Source organism: Acanthopagrus latus, chromosome 18 (genome assembly GCF_904848185.1).
Source record: "Acanthopagrus latus isolate v.2019 chromosome 18, fAcaLat1.1, whole genome shotgun sequence".
Lineage (NCBI taxonomy): Eukaryota > Metazoa > Chordata > Actinopteri > Spariformes > Sparidae > Acanthopagrus > Acanthopagrus latus.
The window spans coordinates 11239292-11259336 of NC_051056.1; the positions used below are offsets into that span (position 1 = coordinate 11239292).

The 20045-nt window shown below is 40.9% G+C and overlaps 2 protein-coding genes across 4 annotated transcripts; one reads left to right on the forward strand and one right to left on the reverse strand.

Annotated features, from left to right (window-relative positions):
* The first annotated feature begins 6294 nt into the window (after positions 1–6294).
* LOC119007862 (serine/threonine-protein kinase MRCK alpha-like) lies at positions 6295–8587 on the forward strand. 3 transcript variants are annotated; one of them, XM_037077795.1, is made up of 2 exons: positions 6295–8200; positions 8375–8587. In XM_037077795.1, exon 1 carries the CDS (start codon positions 6473–6475, stop codon positions 8105–8107), a length of 1635 nt encoding a protein of 544 aa, XP_036933690.1. In that variant the 5' UTR covers positions 6295–6472; the 3' UTR covers positions 8108–8200; positions 8375–8587. The 3 variants fall into 3 exon arrangements, with proteins under 3 accessions (XP_036933690.1, XP_036933691.1, XP_036933692.1); XM_037077796.1 differs by having other exon boundaries at positions 6295–8190; XM_037077797.1 differs by having other exon boundaries at positions 6295–8187; positions 8369–8587.
* Positions 8588–15004: 6417 nt separating this feature from the next.
* LOC119007829 (transcription factor 7-like 1-B) lies at positions 15005–17619 on the reverse strand. The gene is made up of 7 exons (XM_037077754.1): positions 17335–17619; positions 16934–17090; positions 16656–16763; positions 16501–16540; positions 16058–16188; positions 15861–15971; positions 15005–15428 (listed from the first exon to the last, which is right to left on the reverse strand). The coding sequence occupies exons 1-7, from the start codon at positions 17382–17384 to the stop codon at positions 15384–15386; spliced, it is 642 nt and encodes a 213-aa protein (XP_036933649.1). The 5' UTR covers positions 17385–17619; the 3' UTR covers positions 15005–15383.
* Between the last annotated feature and the right edge of the window lie 2426 nt (positions 17620–20045).

Consider the following 20045-nt stretch of genomic DNA (forward strand, 5'->3'; position numbering starts at 1 on the left):
TTTATTTCTGGAAAGTGAGAAATGAGGGCACAAACGCGAGAGACAAATCAGGTACCATCTGCTCTTCAGCAGAAATTTCGGCTCAAAATTAACATTGCAGCTTATGGAGGAGCTGTTGGACTTCTTGTCACTCTCGGGCTTCTAAATCCAAAACCATAAGTCCCACATCTGAAATGAGACCATCAGCTGAAAGCCAACAAGATTTCCTACATTTCTATTCTACTTCTATTGTCTATGTCAAGTAAAAGATGTGGGAACCAAATCGAGCTGAAGAGAATTTTTCTCCCTTTTTTCCCAGCTGCTCTACACTCTGGGCTGCGGCAGTTGGTGCGCGCTCACTCTAGCTGACGCAATACACACCCATTATAAAATCAGAAGAGGAGCTAAAACAGCTCAAATCTAAAACTGTGATGATTTCAAAACTGTACAATATTTTTAAAAACTGAATACACCGGTAATAGCTCAAGGTTTTGTGTCACTTTTAAAGTTGGAATGGTGTCTCTAGCTGAAAGTATGAGGGAGAAGAAGAGGTTGAAAGTCGAGGAGTTTTGAAGAGGATTTGAAGCTTTTCCCATTTGCGGCAATGTTAAATTTTTTTGGGAAAAATCTAAATTTCTGAAAAACTTGAAAATTACAAGGCTGAAAGAGCTTAAAAAGCTGAACGTTTTAATAGTTGAACGGTTTCAATAGCTGAACGTATGCTGAAGTTATAGCAGAATGAAATTTGAAAAAATCGCCATAAGGATGAATGGGCAAAATTTTGCAGATAAAGCTGAATATTTCCAAAAGTATAAAAAGGTAGAAAAAAGAAAAATACAAGCAGTAATGTACTTAAAAAGCTGCACATTTTGATACTGGAATGGTTTCTATAGCACAAAATTTGTAGGAGGAGAAAGGTGCTGAAAAACGTACGGAATCAGGAATAACTAGAAAAATTTGTATTTCCTGCGAAAATACAGTGTGAATGCTGAAGGCCGAAGGGAAATCTGCTGAATGTACTGCTGAAAAGATGAAAAAGCTGAAAAGCTGGAAAAGTTGAAAAGTTAAAGGCAGAAAGAGCTTAAAAAGTTGAACCAATTGATAGCTGAACAGTTTCTGTAGCGGAACATGAAGCAGAATGTATAAAAAAGCTGCAAAGGCACAAAGATGAATATTTTTAAAAGATGAAAAGGCAGAAAAGCTGAGGACGGCGGAAAGAGTTTAAAAAGTGGAACATTTTCATATCTGAACATGAAGCAGAATGGTTGAAGGAGTTGAAAAGGCAGAAAGATGAATATCAGAAAAAGCTAAAAAGCTGTAGAATAAGAGATCTGAAAGAGTTTAAAAAGGTGAGAAAAGACTGAAAAGGCTAACAAGTTGCAGAGTAAGAGGGGAACAAGAGCATAAATAGGTGAGAAAAGACTTCAAAGACAGAAAGAGCTTAAAATGGCTGCATCGTCTATGTAAAGTAAAAGATGTGGGATCCAAATCCAGCTGAAGAGAATTCTCTCTCCAGTGTTCCAGCTGCTCTCCAATCAAGTGATTGTGTCACTCACTCTAGCTGACGCAATACACACGCATTCTACAGATACACACGCTGTCCCCATAAGAATGAATGGGAAAATGCCTCCCAAACCCCTGCGATTTTACAAAAAACCATAACTGTTAGGGCCAAAATATCTATATGGTGAGTGAGGGGAGACATAGCCGAACTCGGTGATCTTGTTTTTATTTCTGGAAAGTGAGAAATGAGGGCACAAACGCAAGAGACAAATCAGGTACCGTCTGCTGTCTTCCAGAAATTTAGGCTCAAAATTAACATTGCGGCTTATGGGGCGGCTTAGTGACTTCTTGTCGCTCCAAAAGTTCTTCAAACTAAAACTGTGATTAGTCCAAAATCGTACAATATCTTTAAAAACTGAATACAAGCCCAGTAGTTCAAGGTTTTGTGACTCTTTTAAAGTTGGAATGGTGTCTCTAGCTCAAAGAGGATTTGAAGCTTTTCCCATTTGCGGCAATGTTAATTTTTTTTGGGAAAAATCTAAATTTCTGAAAAAGTTGAAAAGTTGAAAAGTTACAAGGCTGATAGAGGTTAAAAAGCTGAATGTTTTAATAGTTGAACGGTTTCAATAGCTGAACGTATGCTGAAGTTATAGCAGAATGAAATTTGAAAAAATCCCCATAAGGATGAATGGGGAAAATTTCGCATAAAAAGCTGAATATTTCCAAAAGTATAAAAGGTAGAAACAAGAAAAATAGACGCCATCATGTTCTAAAAAAGCTGCACATTTTGATATTTGAATGGTTTTAATAGCTTAAGATTTGTAGGAGAAGAAGCGAGCCAAAAAACGTACGGAAGAAGAATAATATTACTAGAAAAATTGTATTTCCTGCGAAAATACAGTGTGAATGCTGAAGGCTGAAACGCTCTCGGAAACGCTCTCTGCAGAACGTCCTGGCGAAAAGTTGGAAAAAAAAAGTTGAACATATTGATAGTTGAACAGTTCCATAGCTGAACAGGAAGCAGAATGGTTGAAGGAGTTGAAATGGCAGAAAAATTAATATTTTAAGAAGATGAAGAGACAGAAAAGTTGAAGAGGGCTGAAAGAGTTTAAAAAGTGTAACATTTTCATAGCCGAATATGAAGTTGAAAATGAAGGAGTTGAAAAGGCCAGAAGATGAATATCTGAAAAGGTTAAAAACCTGTAGCTTAAGAGGGCTGAACGGTGAAAAAATACTGGAAAGGCAGAAAAGTTGTAGAGTAAGAGGGCAGAAAGAGCTTAAAATGGCTGCACACATGCTGGAGCAGCAGCAGAGCTGAAGATGACGATGTTCCCATGAAAATGAATGGGCAAACGCCTGCCAAACTGTGATGAATAACAGGAGAGAGTTTTCTGAACATGGTGATGTCCTTTAAATTTCTGTAAAGAATATTTTAATAAGATGAAAAGGGCAGAAAGATTAGTGCCTTCAGCATTCACACTAATAAATTCCAGAAGAACAATAGTGTGAATGCCTTCAGCATTCACACTAATAATAAAGATAAAGATAAATTCCAGAAGAACAATAGTGTGAATGCCTTCAGCATTCTGGAAACTGGATATGGATAAATAAAAAAACTAAAGGACATAAAGGTACAATTGAATGCGTTTACATAAAGCTATATCTGAATGTTTCTTGTGGGGCATAGAAACAAAAAAAAAAACAAAAAAAAACATAAACAGAAGCGCGGGATTAGACTTCTGGGAAGCTTACATGATGTGTAGCATTGTCGGTGCGTTGTGTGCAGCAATTATGGTCAATGTTTCCCGCATTCTACTGTGGTTAAATAAATACCATCTGAGGCCATCAGCTTGCAAATACAATGCAAATTATATTCACAGACATTTGCAATCTTCCTATAACCTCCAACAGTGGACTTGGCCTTTCACATGTGTAGCGCTCAAGAATTAGTCCGCCCCTCACATATAGCTCGCCTGGCTAATATCCAAACAGCCCAGGGTGTCAGTGCATGAGGGAACACTGCTTCCTGGATTAGATCCACAGTACGTGCAGACGTTGGCCGGCGTGTAACCGTGGCATTAAGTGTCAATGTGTTTCATATGGAGGGTAGTCTATCATAGCTAGCTAGCTATAATAGCTACAAGCATACAATGCTAATGGTGTTAGTGTTGGGCTAATACATACAACAGCAACATAAAGAGTGAATTTTAGCTATGTTGACTAAATTATTCAGAGTAATAATACATTTCCTATACTAAAGCAAGCCAGCACATTACCAGTCCAACAGAGACAGCTACCATAGTGTCCGTTTACAGGCCTTTGACTCCATCAGGTGTCGCCATCGTTGAACAGCCACTCCAATGCTCACTGTCGTTTCACCCCTTGAGCCACCAACGTCTTTTTGTGTGTAGCCCTCCAGAGTTCAGCCATTTAAGATGCACTAGGTACAGCTGGTAATGAACAGTGTGGATGTACTTTCTCTGCCATTCTTGTCAGTCAGCAATGAGCTCACACCACTCTTTTCCTTTTCTTTTCCAAAACATTGAATATTTTGATTGCTGTCTGGATGTTAAGAGGTTTCACAGCTGAACAAAAAAGGAACCTTGGATGGCATACAAGTCTGACGGTCTTTGGAACATCTCAGAGTTGTATTATGGGCTAAAGGAGTTAAGCAGGGAGGACACAGTTTATATGAAAAGGATGGAAAAGTACACCTTCGAGAGAGAGAGAGAGAGAGAGAGAGAGAGAGAATTTGGGCAGAGGAATTTGATAACATTCTTGAAAGTGCCTGCACAATGGATTTTCTTTTGGAGGTCCTGTGGGGAAAACAAGGCTAAACATTATTATGTTTTAGGAAAACAAATAAGACTTTTATGGAAAGGGTAATTAAAATGGCAAATCCATTCAGTTTTGAGACATTGTGCTTTGGTTTGAGATCAGATATTGGTAAGGGATTTGCAAATGAATATATGTTTAATATTACGTTATTAACGTATCTCATCTGGGCAGCATAATAGTTCCCCTTAGATTTGGTACTGCTCCATGAGTATCGCAAAAACTATGGGGCTAAGACAGCATTCCTGGCGGGTACCTCTGAATAGCTTAAAACTGCCTGTCAGATGGCCGTTGACTCTTATTCCAGCAGCCGGGTCTCTGTAAAGAGCCTGTATGCACCTGACAAACTGACCACTGAAGCCCAGCCTCTCTAGCACTCGGCACAGAAAGGGCCAACAGACCCTGTCAAAGGCGTTTTCTGTGTCTAAACTGGCCAGGGCCGCACTTAGATGTTTTTTATTAAACTGTTCTATAATCTGCAAAGTTCATCTGATGTTGTCTTGAGTTAGGCGTCCTTTTATAAACCCTGTCTGATCCTCGTTAATTAAGTCGAGCAGGGGATGCTCAATTCTTTTAGTGATGATATATATAAGCAACTTGTAATCTACATTCAATATAGAGATTGGACGATATGAGTCACAGTTTTTTATTCTTCCCTTTTGGAATGACTGATATCACCGCCTCTGTCCAAGATGGTGGTGCCGCAGCTGTTATTAGAGTCCACTTCAGTGATTCTAACATAACAGGAGCGAGGTCTCCTTTAAAAATTGTATACCATTAATTCAGGAAGCCATCACTTCCAGGACATTTATTTGCTTTCAATTTACTGATAGCTGTGTCCAGTTCTTTTTTTGTGATGGGAGCAATTCATTCATCATTTTCGTCATCTCCAGGGCTGCGAGTATAGAGTTTCATTGGAATTTTGGAAGATTTTATGGATTTCATCTGGCCCATTAGTTATTCTATTAGTTATAGGGTCTCTAATTTTATGTAATGTAATTTTAATTTGTTGAGCCCTGAGGCGTTTTGCTAGAATTTCTGTTGCTTTTGGGCCTGACTCGTAAAAGCTTTGTTTAGTGAGTCTCAGTTTCTTTTCCAATTCATCATTCAGAATATTATTTATTTGATCTTTTAATTCTTTAATCTGTTTTTTCAACCCTTTGTCCATATCTTTTGGTTGTTGCTTCTCTACTTTTTTCAGCATTTTCTCTAGTTCATCACACTTTGATCTCTTCAACTTTTTTAAGATAAGCTGTTCTTGAAATGAGTTTCCCTCTCATTATTGCTTTAACTGTGTCCCGTATAATGGTTGGGTCCACTTGACCAGTTATATTATCCTTTATGCATTCGTCAATTTCTTTCTTAATCTCCTTAACAATAGTTTCCTTGTTTAGAACACTGGTACTTAGTCTCCATGGTGTACTCTTCTGTCTGCCATTCATATGGATAGTTAAATAAATTACATTGTGGTCTGATATATCTGCTGTTCCTATGGACCATTCCCTCACCCCGTGTCTATCTGTAACGTTCATCAAAAAGAAGTCTATTCTGGAATGAACCTGGTGAGTGGCTGAGTAGTGGGTACAGTCTTTTTCAGATGCATGAAGGTTCCTCCAGATGTCAAACAAACCTTTTAGCAAGTTGAGATCTCTTGACTTAAGCCAAGTATGTCTTTATATACTTGTTGTGTCTATAGAGTACACTGAATGTATTTTCAGTGTAATAAATGGGTTTATCAATACAAACACATATGTAACTGAACACACACACAAGTACACAAGCACACACACACACACAAACACACACACACACACACCATTAGAACACGGAATGTTACATTCTTTAACATTCTATAGAATGTTACATCATTGCTATGACTAGATTATGATGTGTGTGTCTTTGATCTTTTGCTTTCAATCAAAGACACACTGAACATGCCACGTTAACATTCTACCAGACATTTTATAGGTGATATACAAACAGACACTATATCATCTGACAGTACATTGCGTTACAGTCAACACCTATTGTGTCTGAGAAGCACCATTTGCTAGCACTGTTTACTTTACTGAGCTTTTTACTTACTTTGAGATAGATAGAGAGATAGAGAGATAGAGAGATAGATAGATAGATAGATATAGATCACTTTTCAAAAATGAATTCAGATTCAGAAAAGAAATTGCGCTGGATGCTAAGTCAAGCAGAAGAACAGCACAAGAAAGAACGACAGGAGTGGTTGGAATCTTGTGTTCGTAGCAACCTGCAAATACAGTCTCTGAAAGAGCAGGTCTCCACACTGCAGCTTCAGCTGAAAACCCCAACAAAGAGAGAGAAAGAACTAGAGGAAGCGTTAAAGTCCAGAGGGAATGCTGACAAAGTGTTTAAAGACACTTATAAAAGACATAACTCTGTACTCTTAGAAGAGCTGGAGAAATGTCACGAAAGTCACAAGCAAACGTTGATGGAAATGAAAAAGCAGCATGAAGACCTTAAAGAAGAAAAAGTCTGCATGGAGGCAGACCTTCGTGGTAGGCTGGAGCAGCAATGCAAAGCATTTGAAGAGCAGGTTCACCAACTTCAGTGCCAGGTCAACTTAAAGGATAGACAGTATCGTGAGTTGGAGCAGGCGAAAAAGAAGGCCTTACACAAAGTCACTGCAGAAAGAGATGAGGCAATACAGATGATAGAAACACTGCAGTCACAAGAAATAAAAACAAAAGAGGCCACTGCTTTTGACAAACGCATTGCCCACCAGAATTTCATACACAGGACAGAGAAAATGCGTAAGGCGATTACAGATCTTAACAATGATGCCAAAAAAGCTCAAAAAAAGATTTCTTGTCTGGAGGAAACCATCAAAGAAAAAGACAAAGCTATAGCAAACAAACATAAGGAGTACGCAATCATAGGGACGGAAAAGACTGATTTAAGGAAGCTTTTGTCTAGAGAAGAGGAATGTAATGCCCTGCTGAGGGTTCAATTAAGTGATGCAACCAACAGCAACAAGATTCTAAATGGCAAGTTCCTAAATGCAAATTCTGAACGCATAGAAGCACTGGAAGCGCTGAAAGAGGCTGATTTGAAAGAACAGAGACAAACGAAACTAATAACTATCCTTAAAAGTAAAAATGACGGTATGGGGCCAGGATTAAATGAACTGAAGGACAGAGTCCATAAATTGGAAACCTTTCAGAAAAGATTTCTCGAGGACCTTCAGACATGCATGCCTCTGCTCTTCGACCACAATAAATTAAAAAGCAGAGTCATCGCCCTCAAAGAACTTTACATAGACAAGAAGCATCACAATCTGTTGGATAAACACACCGAGGCGGGGTATATTCACCAAATTGCCAACCTCGAGAGAAGGCTCTGTCATTGTGCAAAGATACATGGCACAGTGAAGAATATGCAATTGAAACATGAGAAAGCTAATGCCGAATTTTGTCAGGACAAAAGCTTCTACATCGACACTTTGAATGCTAAGATGAAAGAGATGGCACAGTTAAAAGAAGAGCTGAGAGAAACCAAGGAACGGCTCACAGAGGCAACAAAACCACTACGGCAGAGGGCCACCTCCTGGATACGGAAAACAATCCTCCAAAGTCCCAGAGCTTCCCCAGATGTCCCGGAGGAAGCCCTCGATAACAGTCAGCCACCCAGCCTTCCAGAAGACGTTATCCTATCATCACCATCACCAGCATCCAGCAAGCCACATCGTTGTACGGATGATGACACGGCCCGTCTTGTGAGACCTTATGATGCTGATGGCATCACACCGATTGACATCTAAAACTTCACTTCCTTTGCAAACCACCTTCACCTTGACAGTTGTCCCTCCACCACCTCAGGACAACATCCTCATGCCATGGCTCAGTGTGGTAATGTGACCGTCCTTCTTCACCTCTGATTGGTTGGCTTCATTGATTGAGACAGTCAAGGGAAAGTCAGCGCCTGTGCCTGTGTGGGTTTTCTCCGAGTGCTTCGGTTCCCCCACCAGTTAAGTTAAAAAACTGACGCAAGCATAGAAAACGCAATCATCGAAGCCAACCAATCAGAGGTGAAGTAGGACGGGTCTTATGAGAACATGAGTGGGTTCCATTATAACCTGGTGCTGAACACTGTGGCCTCACTGGTCCTGGGTACATCCCAGTTGTCCTGTGTGGAGGCCTTCATGCTCTCCTGTGCCTGTGTGGGTTTTCTCCGAGTGCTTCAGTTCCCCCACCAAATAGTAAATTTAAAAAATAAAAAATAAATGAATTAATAATAGTAATAATGATATAGTTATAGTTAATAATAACAAGTAATAACACATTGAAAATAAAAATCAGTGGATAAAAATAAAACAAAAAATAATGAGCTTCAATTCAATGTCTGTATATTATTTGTATCCGCTGTACCTTGTTTTCTTACAATGATTAAGACTGACTTCACTGGTGGAGTAATTCAAGAGTTGCACACATATTTTGGGGCGCTGATTGTAAAGTTGTGCATGCTTAAATAAATGCAACAATCCACGTTTAAAAAACATCAGCAAATTTTTTGATGTTATTTTGACCAGATTTACAGCAATATGTTATATTGCAAACTTAAATAAAAAAATGTAGATACAAATATTATAATAATATAATATATTTATATTTAACATTTATATTTATATTTGAGATTCATATATTATTTAGATGCAATATTTACCATTTAGATTTAGATTTAACATTTAGATTAAATATTTAACATTTAGATTTAGATTTTTTATTCATATTTAACATGGACATTATATTTTCAGTAGACATCACAAAGTTCACAAATATCGCTGTAAATCTGGTCAAAAGTTATTTAAAAAAAATTCACTTGTGTTTTTTAATCGTGGTTTGTTGCTATATGTGACTAAAACTTGCTGTTTATTTTAGCATGCGCAACTTTACAATTGGCGGCCTACACACACCTTCTAAATACCCAGCACCAAACTTCATGCTGACAGAGGTAGAGAGAACAGTGTGTTTTAAAGGGCCATGGGGTCGATCAGTGCCGACCCTGAGAAATTTGATGCCCTGGGCAAGACTTTAGCCGGCACCCCCTCTCCACCGCAGTCAATTTCACAATCAGTTTTCATACACTCACACAGAAACTGCATGTATGTATTGAAGGATTTTATTTCTTTTAAGTAAAAAATATCACACCGAATAAAAACTAAAGAAAGAAACAAATTATAAAAATACAATATGAATAAGGCATTGTGCAAACATATTATCTCTCAGCCTCAGCAAGTGACATCTCTCGCTCATCCATTGTCAGCCGCTTTGCAAAATGATCTCCAACTCCTTCCATGTTGCCATGTGGTTATGGTGCTATCCTCATGAACCTTCAGCAAGTGACTTGATAGTGGTTTTATATCAAGGCCAAAAATAATGCACGCACAACTGTCCAATCAGAGTTCTCCTGTGTTGTTGGTCATCTGTATCCGAGGTGATTTGTCCAATGAGATGGCTGATAATCTGTGCACTTGACACAGACTCCGGATGACCATACTTTGCTGCATCCATTATTTATATTTATTTTTATGAATGTATTATAATATAATACAGTAACAAAACATCAATGTTAATTAGAATACTTGATTAATAATGACATTAATAATTACATATATATATATATATATATAGAGAGAGAGAGAGAGAGAGAAAGAGACAGTCTGTCATGTCTCCTGTTTGTTTTGTTCTTGTTTCTGGTTTTTGGTTTCTTGTATTTGATTTTCATCCTTGTATCTTGTCTTGTGTTATGTTTTGCTTTCTCCATGTCTTGTGTCTCTTGTTTTGATCTTCCATGCCCTCATGTGTCCTTTAAGTTCTCCCCTCTGGCTCCCTCTGTCTGTTGCCTTGTTCCCTCCTGGTCTGTTCCTCTGTGCTCCTCCCCCTCATTATCACACCTGGTTTCCTTCCTCCTCTCTCCTCACCTGTGCCTCGTCATGTCGTTAGTGTGTGTGTATTTAGTCTCTGTGTTTCCTTCACTCCTCGCCCAGTCATTGTATTCTGTCTAGTGGATTCTGTCTTGTGAATTCTGTTTTTCTGTACCCTTGTTCCATGTTCCTGATTCTTGCTCCTGATCCTGATCCTGCTCATGCTTCTGCCCCGTTTTGGTATGTTTTGATTTTGAATTTCCCATGTTTAAGTTGAACTTTGAATCTTTGGGTTGTACTTTGTCTGGATGTTTTCTTTTGCTACTTTTTTCTCGTTCTTAGTTGCTACTTTGTTTTTTCATCCCTGCTCGTCCGCTTTTGGTTTTTTGTATACAGCTTTTCAATAAAGCTCGCTTTTTGTTCTCCTTATCTTGCCTCCAGTAACTGCATTTGGGTCCACCTTCCCTTCCATAGTTTTCCCTTTTTCCCCAACCTGACACAGACAGAGAGAGAGACACAGAGACAGACAGACAGACAGAGAGAGAGAGAGAGAGAGAGAGAGAGAGAGAGAGAGAGAGAGAGAGAGAGAGAGAGAGAGAGAGAGAGAGAGAGAGAGAGAGAGAGAGAGAGAGGCAGACAGAGAGATATACAGAGAGAGAGAGACAGAGAGAGACAGAACGAGAGAGAGACAGAACGAGAGAGAGAGAGACAGAGAGAGACAGAACGAGAGAGAGAGAGAGACAGAGAGAGACAGAACGAGAGAGAGAGAGACAGATACAGAGACAGACAGAGAGACTCTCTCTGTTGGCCCAGCTGATCTCGGTTGCCACGGTGATCATCTCTGGTCGGTCAGAGGCAGATCATTCAAAAACCGTAAATCCGACTGAAAAAGCAGACACATTGTGAGAGAGAAGACAAGTGTGGCTACAACTCTGGAAAATATCACTGTTTTTGAGCGTAATTTGTGGCCAGGATCGTCACGGAAAGAGAAAATTTCTGAACTAATTTTTTAGTCTCTGTCAGTTGGTCTCCTGCACTCTGCTCCACGAATATTCCGCCATACACATTCATTGAAAACCCTGAATTTTCCCGAAATCACTAAAGGGTCAGAGTTCAAAAACTATACATCGTAGGAAAAAAGTTCAAATACAACTTAAGTAGTCGAAACTTGTGCCTACGTTTTAAAGTTAGAATGGTGTCTCTAGGCGAATGTATGCCCGAGCAGGAGATGTTTGAATAACGTTGCAGATTTTCGACGTTTTTGACATCGTCCCATTCATTCCTTATGGGAAATTTGTCGCAGTTTTTCGCGACGTAAGTTTAAAAAATCGCAACGTAAATTTCAAAAATCTGATTGATAGCATACCGAGTCAGATCGAGATGCACGTTTTGATATATTTTTTCTTTGGGTGTGACAAACGGTGCGAGACAAGTTAACTGCCAAAAAATCACGGGAGGATGCTTCGCACAGCCCACTATGGACACCCTATAGCTCTGCTATAGAGGTGTCCATAGTGGGCTGGCGAGCACAGCCCACTAAATAAAAAGACGCATGAGCAATATAGCTCTGATATAGAGGTGTCCATAGTGGGCTTGCGGGCACAGCCCACTAACTAAATTAAACTTCCAGATAAAAACTAAACTAAAGCTACTTAATCACTTGTTAAACTAATTGACACTAAACTGAAATAAAAAGCAAACTAAAAAAATAAATTTAAATAAAAACTATACAATTCCCCGCCGGGAAATCGCAAGAGTGGGCTGTGTGCTTTGCCCTGTGATGAAAAAAGTATTAAAGCTAAAGCAAAAGTTGAGTCCCACATTGATCATTTGGAGTGTTATGCACATTTTAAAGTTTGAATGGTGTTGCTAGGTGAATGTATGCCAGAGCAGGAGATACTTGAAAAATGTTACAGATTTGCAACTTTTTTGACCTTGTCCCATTCATTCCTTATGGGAAATCTTTTGCAGTTCATTGTGACTTAATATTGCGAAAAAAAAAATATTCTGGTAAACTGAATGATAGCATACCGAGTCAGATCGAGCTGCATGTTTTGATGTATTTGTTGTTTGTGTGCACTCAACGGTGTGGGACGAGTTAACTGCCAAAATATCAAGGGAGGATTAAAAACTAGACAATTCCCCGCCGGGGAATCGCGAGAGTGGGCTGTGCGCTTTGCCCCGTGGCGTCAAAGCAAACATGGTATCTAAAGTTTGAATGGTGACCCATTGAGCGATGGAGCCAAGCGGTGAACACCCACATAAGCGGGGAGCAGAAATTCTTGCCGCTCAGCTCCAGCAGTCCGGAGCCCTCCGAACAGATACGTAGGACTTCTGTATCTGGTGGATGCAGGAACACGATGCAGCAATTCAGCTGAATTTAGTAGCGAGCACACAGGAAGTCAAGCACTGAAATAACAATATAACACATACCTGTAACTGCAGTCGTTAGTGATTATTGCTGGAACTCCTCAGCCTCGCAACGCCAGCCGTCTACCGTACTGCGCCATAGCGGACTCAATACGAAACTGGTGGGAGTTACTGGACTGCAGACCGCAGAGCAAAACCGGATTAGAGCCGGAACGCAGCGGACACGTAGCCAGTGCTGACCATCACAGTGATTTATTTTCATCACGAACACTCGGCGAGTTTAAGTTTTTTGCCAGTGACAGAAGCTGTCTTTTTGGCAGAAATGTGATGAAGAGTTCGTAGGACAGACAAGAGAACAGACCCTTCTCAACGTATATCTGTGGTATTTTTTCCTCATAAGTTACAGTTACTACTTTACTTTTTCTCATTCATGTAATGTTGCTTTGTGGGACATTTCTCTGTATTTAGCTGACTGAAGGACCTGTGTAGTAAACTGACCGTCGACCGACACGCCCCCACTCCGCGCCATCGGCTTATCTGTTCACACTAGCACACACTGGCATTTGGTTGTGGCTTTAGTCACTGGTAAAAAATTAACTGACCAAGTGTTTGTGATGAAAATAAATCACCGCGATGGTCAGCCCTCCAGACCGAGATGTCACTGAACTTTCCCCCAGAAATCAGCCTCCGTCCCCTCAAGTGAGAGTCAGATTGACAGGGGGATGCCGGGGAGAGCCCCTTTAACGTCATGACGTGTGCCGTAACGCCTCTTTAGGAGCGGCAGCGCTGGATTTCTGTGAGAATTACACAGCAGATCTTCTTGAAGGTGGAGCTGCTTCGCTCTGTGTGAATCACCATCGGTGGAGGATTGTTGAACCACGGCTTTTGTCCACATTTTGGCGAGTTCTTAATATTGTGAAACAGCACTCTGAACTGCGAGAGCCCATGAGGCGCACCAGAGGAACAAAGTTAAATAAAAAAAGCGACAGCACCACCCCCCGGCTGACGGCGAGGAGCGTCTCTCTCTCTCTCTCTCTTTAAGACGCGGAGCAGAACTAGCAACAAACTACAGGTTAATTGTTAACCTATTCTGAGCCGCACCCTAAAATGGCGGCGACGTTCACCTCATGTTACTAATGAATGAACGTTACACGTATCCACGCCTGTGGCTCCACAACGCGACTCAGAGAAAAAGAAACCTATGAATGGCCTATGACCTGAATGCTGACTCGCCTCACCCGAGTCCGTTGATGCAGTAAAAGACCAGCCAGAGAATTGAGGAAAAGAATAAGCATTTATTACACAGTCTGCAGAGAGTGGAGATCAGCTCAGTATAGCATCAATAGCAAATATCAGAACAGATCTAACTCGTGTCTAGGGGTTTCAGTGTTATAAGCCTTTGTTTCGCTACGCCTACTGATGGGTATGTGTTGCTCGTATCTGTCACTAATTGGCTAATGATATGTGTGGTGGCCGCATGCACAGCGTGTGATCAGCGCAAGGATTGGCTCTCCGTCCGCATGCATAGCCTGTGATGACTCCCATGTCTTGACGGAACGTCCTTGAGCATCTCCCCTATCTTATGTGTTTGCACAAATAGAGTTATTTTGTCACAGTATGTAGTTATGGCTGGCTCCCGTTATCTATCTGTGTCTGCCTGTGTGTGTGTGTGTGTGTGTGTAAATTGTGACTATCTGTATGAGTCAGCCCGCACATGATCACATAGCTAAGCAAGTATAATAGTGTCCTGGCCCGTACGCACATCAGTAGTACCGTCTGTATATTCACACTATCTTTTATACTTTTTGAAATATTAAGCTTTTTATGCAAAATTTTGTCCATTCATCCTTATGTGGATTTTTTAAAATTTCATTCAGCTATAACTTCAGCATACGTTCAGCTATTGAAACCATTCAGCTATTAAAACGTTCAGCTATTTAAGCTCTTTCAGCCTTCTGCTTTTCAGCTTTTCAACATTTTCATAAAGTCAGCTTTTTATGAAAAAAATTTTACATTGCCGCAAATGGGAAAAGCCTCAAATCCTCTTCAAAAATCCTCGACTTTCAGCCTCTTCTTCTCCCTCATGCTTTGAGCTAGAGACACCATTCCAACTTTAAAAGAGTCACAAAACCTTGAACTACTGGGCTTGTATTCAGTTTTTAAAGATATTGTACGATTTTGGACTAATCACAGTTTTAGTTTGAAGAACTTTTAGCCCGTCTTCTGACTTAATAATGGGTGTGTATTGCGTGAGCTGGAGTGCGTGACATCATCAACTGCTGCACCCCAGGGTGTAGAGCAGCTCCAAAAGTGAGAAAAAAATTCTCTTCAGCTTGATTTCCATCCAAAACCTTTCACTCAACATGGACAATGTATACATAGAAATGTAGGAAAACTTGTTGGCTTTCAGATCATAGTCTCATTTCAGATGTATGAAGCCCTGGAGCGACAAGAAGTCACTAAGCCGCCCCATAAGCCGCAATGTTAATTTTGAGCTTAAATTTCTGGAAGACAGCAGACGGTACCTGATTTTAATTAGTGTGAATGCCTTCAGCATTCACACTAATTAATAACGTGATGGGGCGGAACTGCAGGAGAGGGACAGCAACATGGTTGTAGTTTATTTTCAGTTTTTATTTACATACATACATTTGCAAGACAAGCATGATTTTGTATTGAGAATCATTTCTGCGCCGTCAGTCAGAGACTTCCCGTGAATGGAGGGGAGCAGCACACTGCTCTCTGAGAGCACGGGAGCAGGGAGGGAGGGAGAGCGAGTGAACAGTGAGCTGGAGCTACTGGGTCAGTCAATCGGTCTTTTTCTGTACCAGCCTGTGATACAGCTCAGCTCGGGGCAGAAGGGAGAAGAGACAGTGGAGCTGAGTTGAAATAATGACCAGAGCCGTTGCTTCAGCCACAAAGCTAATACAGCAATTAGCTTCACACACTTACGCAGTTGCAGTTAGAATAACAGTTGTGTGGCACGTCTAGCTGGCGGGAGCAGCGGTGAGTCAGTTAACGGAGACAATGTCTCATAACTCCCGAGTCAGTAAAAAGAATCTTGAGTTTTGAACGATTCGTTCATGAACCGCACATCACTAGTGTTCTGAGCTTTGGCTCTTGTCTGTCTCATGTATCAAGTTGTTAATTACAGCAAGTTTGTTAAACACAGCTTTGTGTATTCTGTATTTACAATTTAGTAAAACTCTATTGTGAAAAAACAAAATATAGAAAAAAAAAATAAGCCAGTGTGATGCACCAAAGTTATTTGTATATTTACCATGTAATGAAGAAAATTAATCATTGAGCTGATTAAATATGGTGGCCATGACTTGGTGGAGGAACTGGGTGGTGCTCCACACCCTCTGACTGTCTGGCCTCCGTGTGGGTCCTGCAGGGGAGGACAGAGATGTGACTGCTGCTTCTAGAACACTCAGCCAGGAGGCGGGGCGATACATGGTGATACATGTCACTCACATGCACGGTCACTGTATTCTGTGCCTGTTGCAGCTGCACCACGGCTGCCTCCTGGTGTGATCTGTGACGGGACCGGGACTGTCTGAGGGGGGCGTTGCTCCTCCAGAGCAAGTTTTCTGTGAGGTTGTGGCCTTCAGAAACACAGATAAGTTTTCTGTAACTTCACAAGTCACAACTTGTAAAGATGCACAATTCAGGGGCAATTCAGGGAATGAGGTATTAATACAAACAAGCTCTTCTCAGAGGAACATAAGGTCCCAGAATACTGGTTGAAGATGGAAAGGTGGCAGGGTCTGCCACATATATAAACAAAGTAAAACAGCTCCAAAATGTTGAACTACTTGAACTAAATACCTTAAAATACATTTCCTTGTGTGTAAAATTAATGTTGTTACCCAATCAGATGTCTTCTAGTTTTTGTCATGTCACATGACAGTCCTCACCTTTAGAAGCTTTTCTGCTCTCCCTCTTCTTCTTTTTGCCCTACACAACACCAAACACGTTTTAACATTTTCCATCTGACATCGGCCAATAAACACAGTCTGCAGTGACTCTTGTCTAGTGATGTATGAGTTGTGTGTGAGCAGTGTGTACTTGCATAGTTTTGGCCGACAGACCAGCCGGGGTTTCTCAGGGCGTGGAGCTCTCTTTCTCTGTCAGCCTGTTTGAAGTATACTGCCCGCTGCTCCGCTGACAGTAACTTCCACTGAGGACAGACGGACAACACACTGTTCGTTAGCAAACACACACACACACAGCACACACAGCACACACTGACTACAGACACAAATATGCACACAGCTTCTCATTAATGGTGTCGGTCACCAGGTGTAAAGAGGTGATGATTTAGACTGTTCCACTGACTGTCACACTTACTCTCTCTCCAAGGACTTTACTCACAGCCCCATTTCCCATCCTCTTAATGTTCTCCTCGACATGGGGCCTGTGTTCCTTCATGTAAAGCATGAAGGCATTTGGCGGCCTTTTAATGTATGGCCCGTCATCCTCCTGCTCACTTTCAGCCTTTTTCTTGCTACAGCACAAAGACAGGGTGAGAGCTCTTGTTAACGCTGTGGAAACATTATGATGAGCAGAAAAATACCAGACGTGTAAAATGTAACCTCATCGGCTCTCCATTCCTACACACATAACAAGACAGATACACCGATGATTAGACGTGTGTGTGTGTGTGTGTGTGTGTGTGTGTGTGTGTGTGTGTGTGTGTTTGATATTGCAAACAGCACCGGTGTGTTTGTTTGCACTGGTGTGTTACTTACATCATTCCCACACACTGCGGGCTGTGGTCAAAGCCTTCAGCGAGCCTCATCACTGGTACATTGTTATACTGGAGACACAAACACACACAGAACAGGTTGTTAGATGAGCTGTGATGGTGTCACGTGTCCTCCAGGTGTCAGGATTCCCCTTTCAATAAATCATAATAACTCTCTCAATGAGCCGCTGTCGCATCTGTGGGATTAAAACACATCTGGAGAGTGTCATGTCTCCTGTTGGTGTTGTCCTTGTATCTGGTTTTTGGTTTTGGGTTTTGATTTCATGTCCTTTTTTTCTATGTCTTGTTGTGTTATGTGTTTTGTTTTTCCTTGTCTTGTGTTTCATGTTCTGATTTTTCCATGCCCTCATGTGTCCTTTAAGTTCTCCCCTCTGGCTCCCTCTGTCTGTTGTCTTGTTCCCTCCTGTGTCTGTTCCTCTGTGCTCCTCCCACTCATTATCACACCTGGCTTCCTTCCTCCTCTCTTTCCTCACCTGTTCCTCGTCATGTCATTAGTGTCTGTGTATTTAGTCTCTGTGTTCCCCTCACTCTTTGCCCGGTCATTGTTTTATGTCTTCTGTATGCTCCTTGACTCCTGACAGAGTCTTCAGCATTCGGCCATGATATGTCTGCATTGTTCTGTGGAGGCCTGGAAGTGCCAGAATAAATGAATGCCATTCAATGTACCAAAAATACTGAATTCATAAAATGTGACATGAGTTAATCTGTTATAATTTTCTTTTGTTTTTGTTGAACTTTTTATGAATTTGCTTTGCCATTTAAATTTCAACGATAGACTGTCTCAACACTAAAAGAAATGATGGTTAATTTGACTGTTTTACTGATGTAATTCACCTGCAGTGTTTAATTCTAACGTGTACTTTTCCTCAGTCTGATACCCTAAGCCCTCTCAAAATATACGACTGAGCCTCAAGAGCACACAGCCTCACTTTACATTGACTGATTCTAAAATTTGCCATTTCTCTAAGGGACATTTGAACTGGAACTGCAGGACAAAGTCAGATTTTACGTGTTTGTCCTGTAAAGCTGTAACTGTTCCTGCACTAATAGCCTTCTCCTATGGCAGAAACTGATCAACTCTAATGATATCTGTGCCTAATATCATACCTGTGCTTGGCTATAAGCCCCAGGGTGACATGGACCATATCCTCCAAACTGACTGGGTTCAGGCACAGGCTGATGCTGGGTGTTCAGTCCCAGCCCAGTAGGGTTGGGAGGAGGACGTGAAGGGATTAGCTGGTTGTCCAGTAAGACCATAAGGGAGTCCCAGACAAGAGAACAAAACATCTCCCAACTTATCCCCAACAGAACGTGGTTGTCCATCTCGGCAGCAGGGATGGTTGTCAGTGGAGTTTTCTGGTCTTTGGAAACTCTTCCAGAAGAGAGACAGCAGATGTGGGGGGAAAAAAAAGGATTAGTTCAGAAAAAAAGAGATGATTTGTTGCAGATTTAACTATGTAACATGTAACAGGACCACAAGGCTCAATAACAGCTTTTTCCCCCATGTCATCAGACTGCTGAACTCGTTTATTCTGGATACCTTGTTTCCTCAAAATATTTTGCACTACCTAACTCAACAATGTTACTTTCAATAATTTTCACTTTCACTATGTTTTTGGCTTCACATGGAGCAAATAATAAATCAAAATTCATTTTGATTGTTAAATGACACTTTGAAACTAGTTTTACTTTGAACTCTGTTTCTGTACCTCAAGTTCAGTATGTTACACCGAGGAGTTAGTCTACTTAAGTATTTCCATATTTTGATTCCAGCAAACTACTCTCCACAAGTTACATTACAGATGATGATTTTACATCAGAAGTCTGTCATCCATCCATTGTCTGTAACCACTTTATCCCTTTTATGGGGTCAGAGTGTGTTGCTGTCTCTGGGCGAGGGCAGGGTATCTGGACATGTCACAAGTCACCAGATCATCTCAGAGGCTGCCATGCAATTTGCCAACTGCACATCAGGAGCAAGTTGGGGTTCATTATCATCGACATACCCCTCAGCTCGGGAGAGCTGGGATTTGAACCAGCGACCCTTCGATCACTAACCGACCTGCTCCACACGCTGAGCTACAACTGCCCATAAATTAGCGCATTTGTCAGGTATTTCTGACGGTATCCACTTATAATGACACGTTTAAGTTCAGTTTCAACAACCACAGCAGCAGACTGAGCTGCACACAGAGGATTTGAAAGGCCCAGTCGCCATCTTTTTCACTACATTTTTGACCTTAAACAAATAAAAATGGATGCCTTCATACAAAAATAACAGTATAATAACAGTATTTAAAAATCACTACACAGCTGTCGACACATTCCTCACCTGTCCGTGGACTTTCAGTACAGTCTGGTCATCTAAAAATAATTTTACGCGTATCATCCATAACTGAGTTTACATGAAAGGCTAGCTAAAGTGCTATCAAACATTATAGCTGTCAATTCAACAATTTACCAAGAGCATATGCACATTGTCAACTGAAACCCACTTTTATGCGTTTAAGAAGATGAATGAATACATTTGCCGTGATAATGAAAGATGTCTTACCTGCAGAAACTCCACACAGCAGGTGTCTGGTCTCAGGGGGTCAGCCAGAGGCCACTTGTTCAGCAGGGACAGGTGGTCTCCTCCTTGTAACAGTTGTGCTCCGGCAAAGTAATCAAAAAGGTCTGTATATGAATAGTGTT

Excerpts from the sequence above, each read along its gene's own strand:
- LOC119007862 (XM_037077795.1), top strand. The coding sequence starts at position 6,473 with ATGAATTCAGATTCAGAAAAGAAATTGCGCTGGATGCTAAGTCAAGCA.
- LOC119007829 (XM_037077754.1), bottom strand. The coding sequence starts at position 17,384 with ATGAGGCTCGCTGAAGGCTTTGACCACAGCCCGCAGTGTGTGGGAATG. Across the intron at positions 17,091-17,334 it reads CCGCAGTGTGTGGGAATGAT|CAAGAAAAAGGCTGAAAGTG; the intron begins GTAAGTAACACA and ends TTTGTGCTGTAG. Across the intron at positions 16,541-16,655 it reads GGTCTGTCGGCCAAAACTAT|GGCAAAAAGAAGAAGAGGGA; the intron begins GCAAGTACACAC and ends GGTGTTGTGTAG.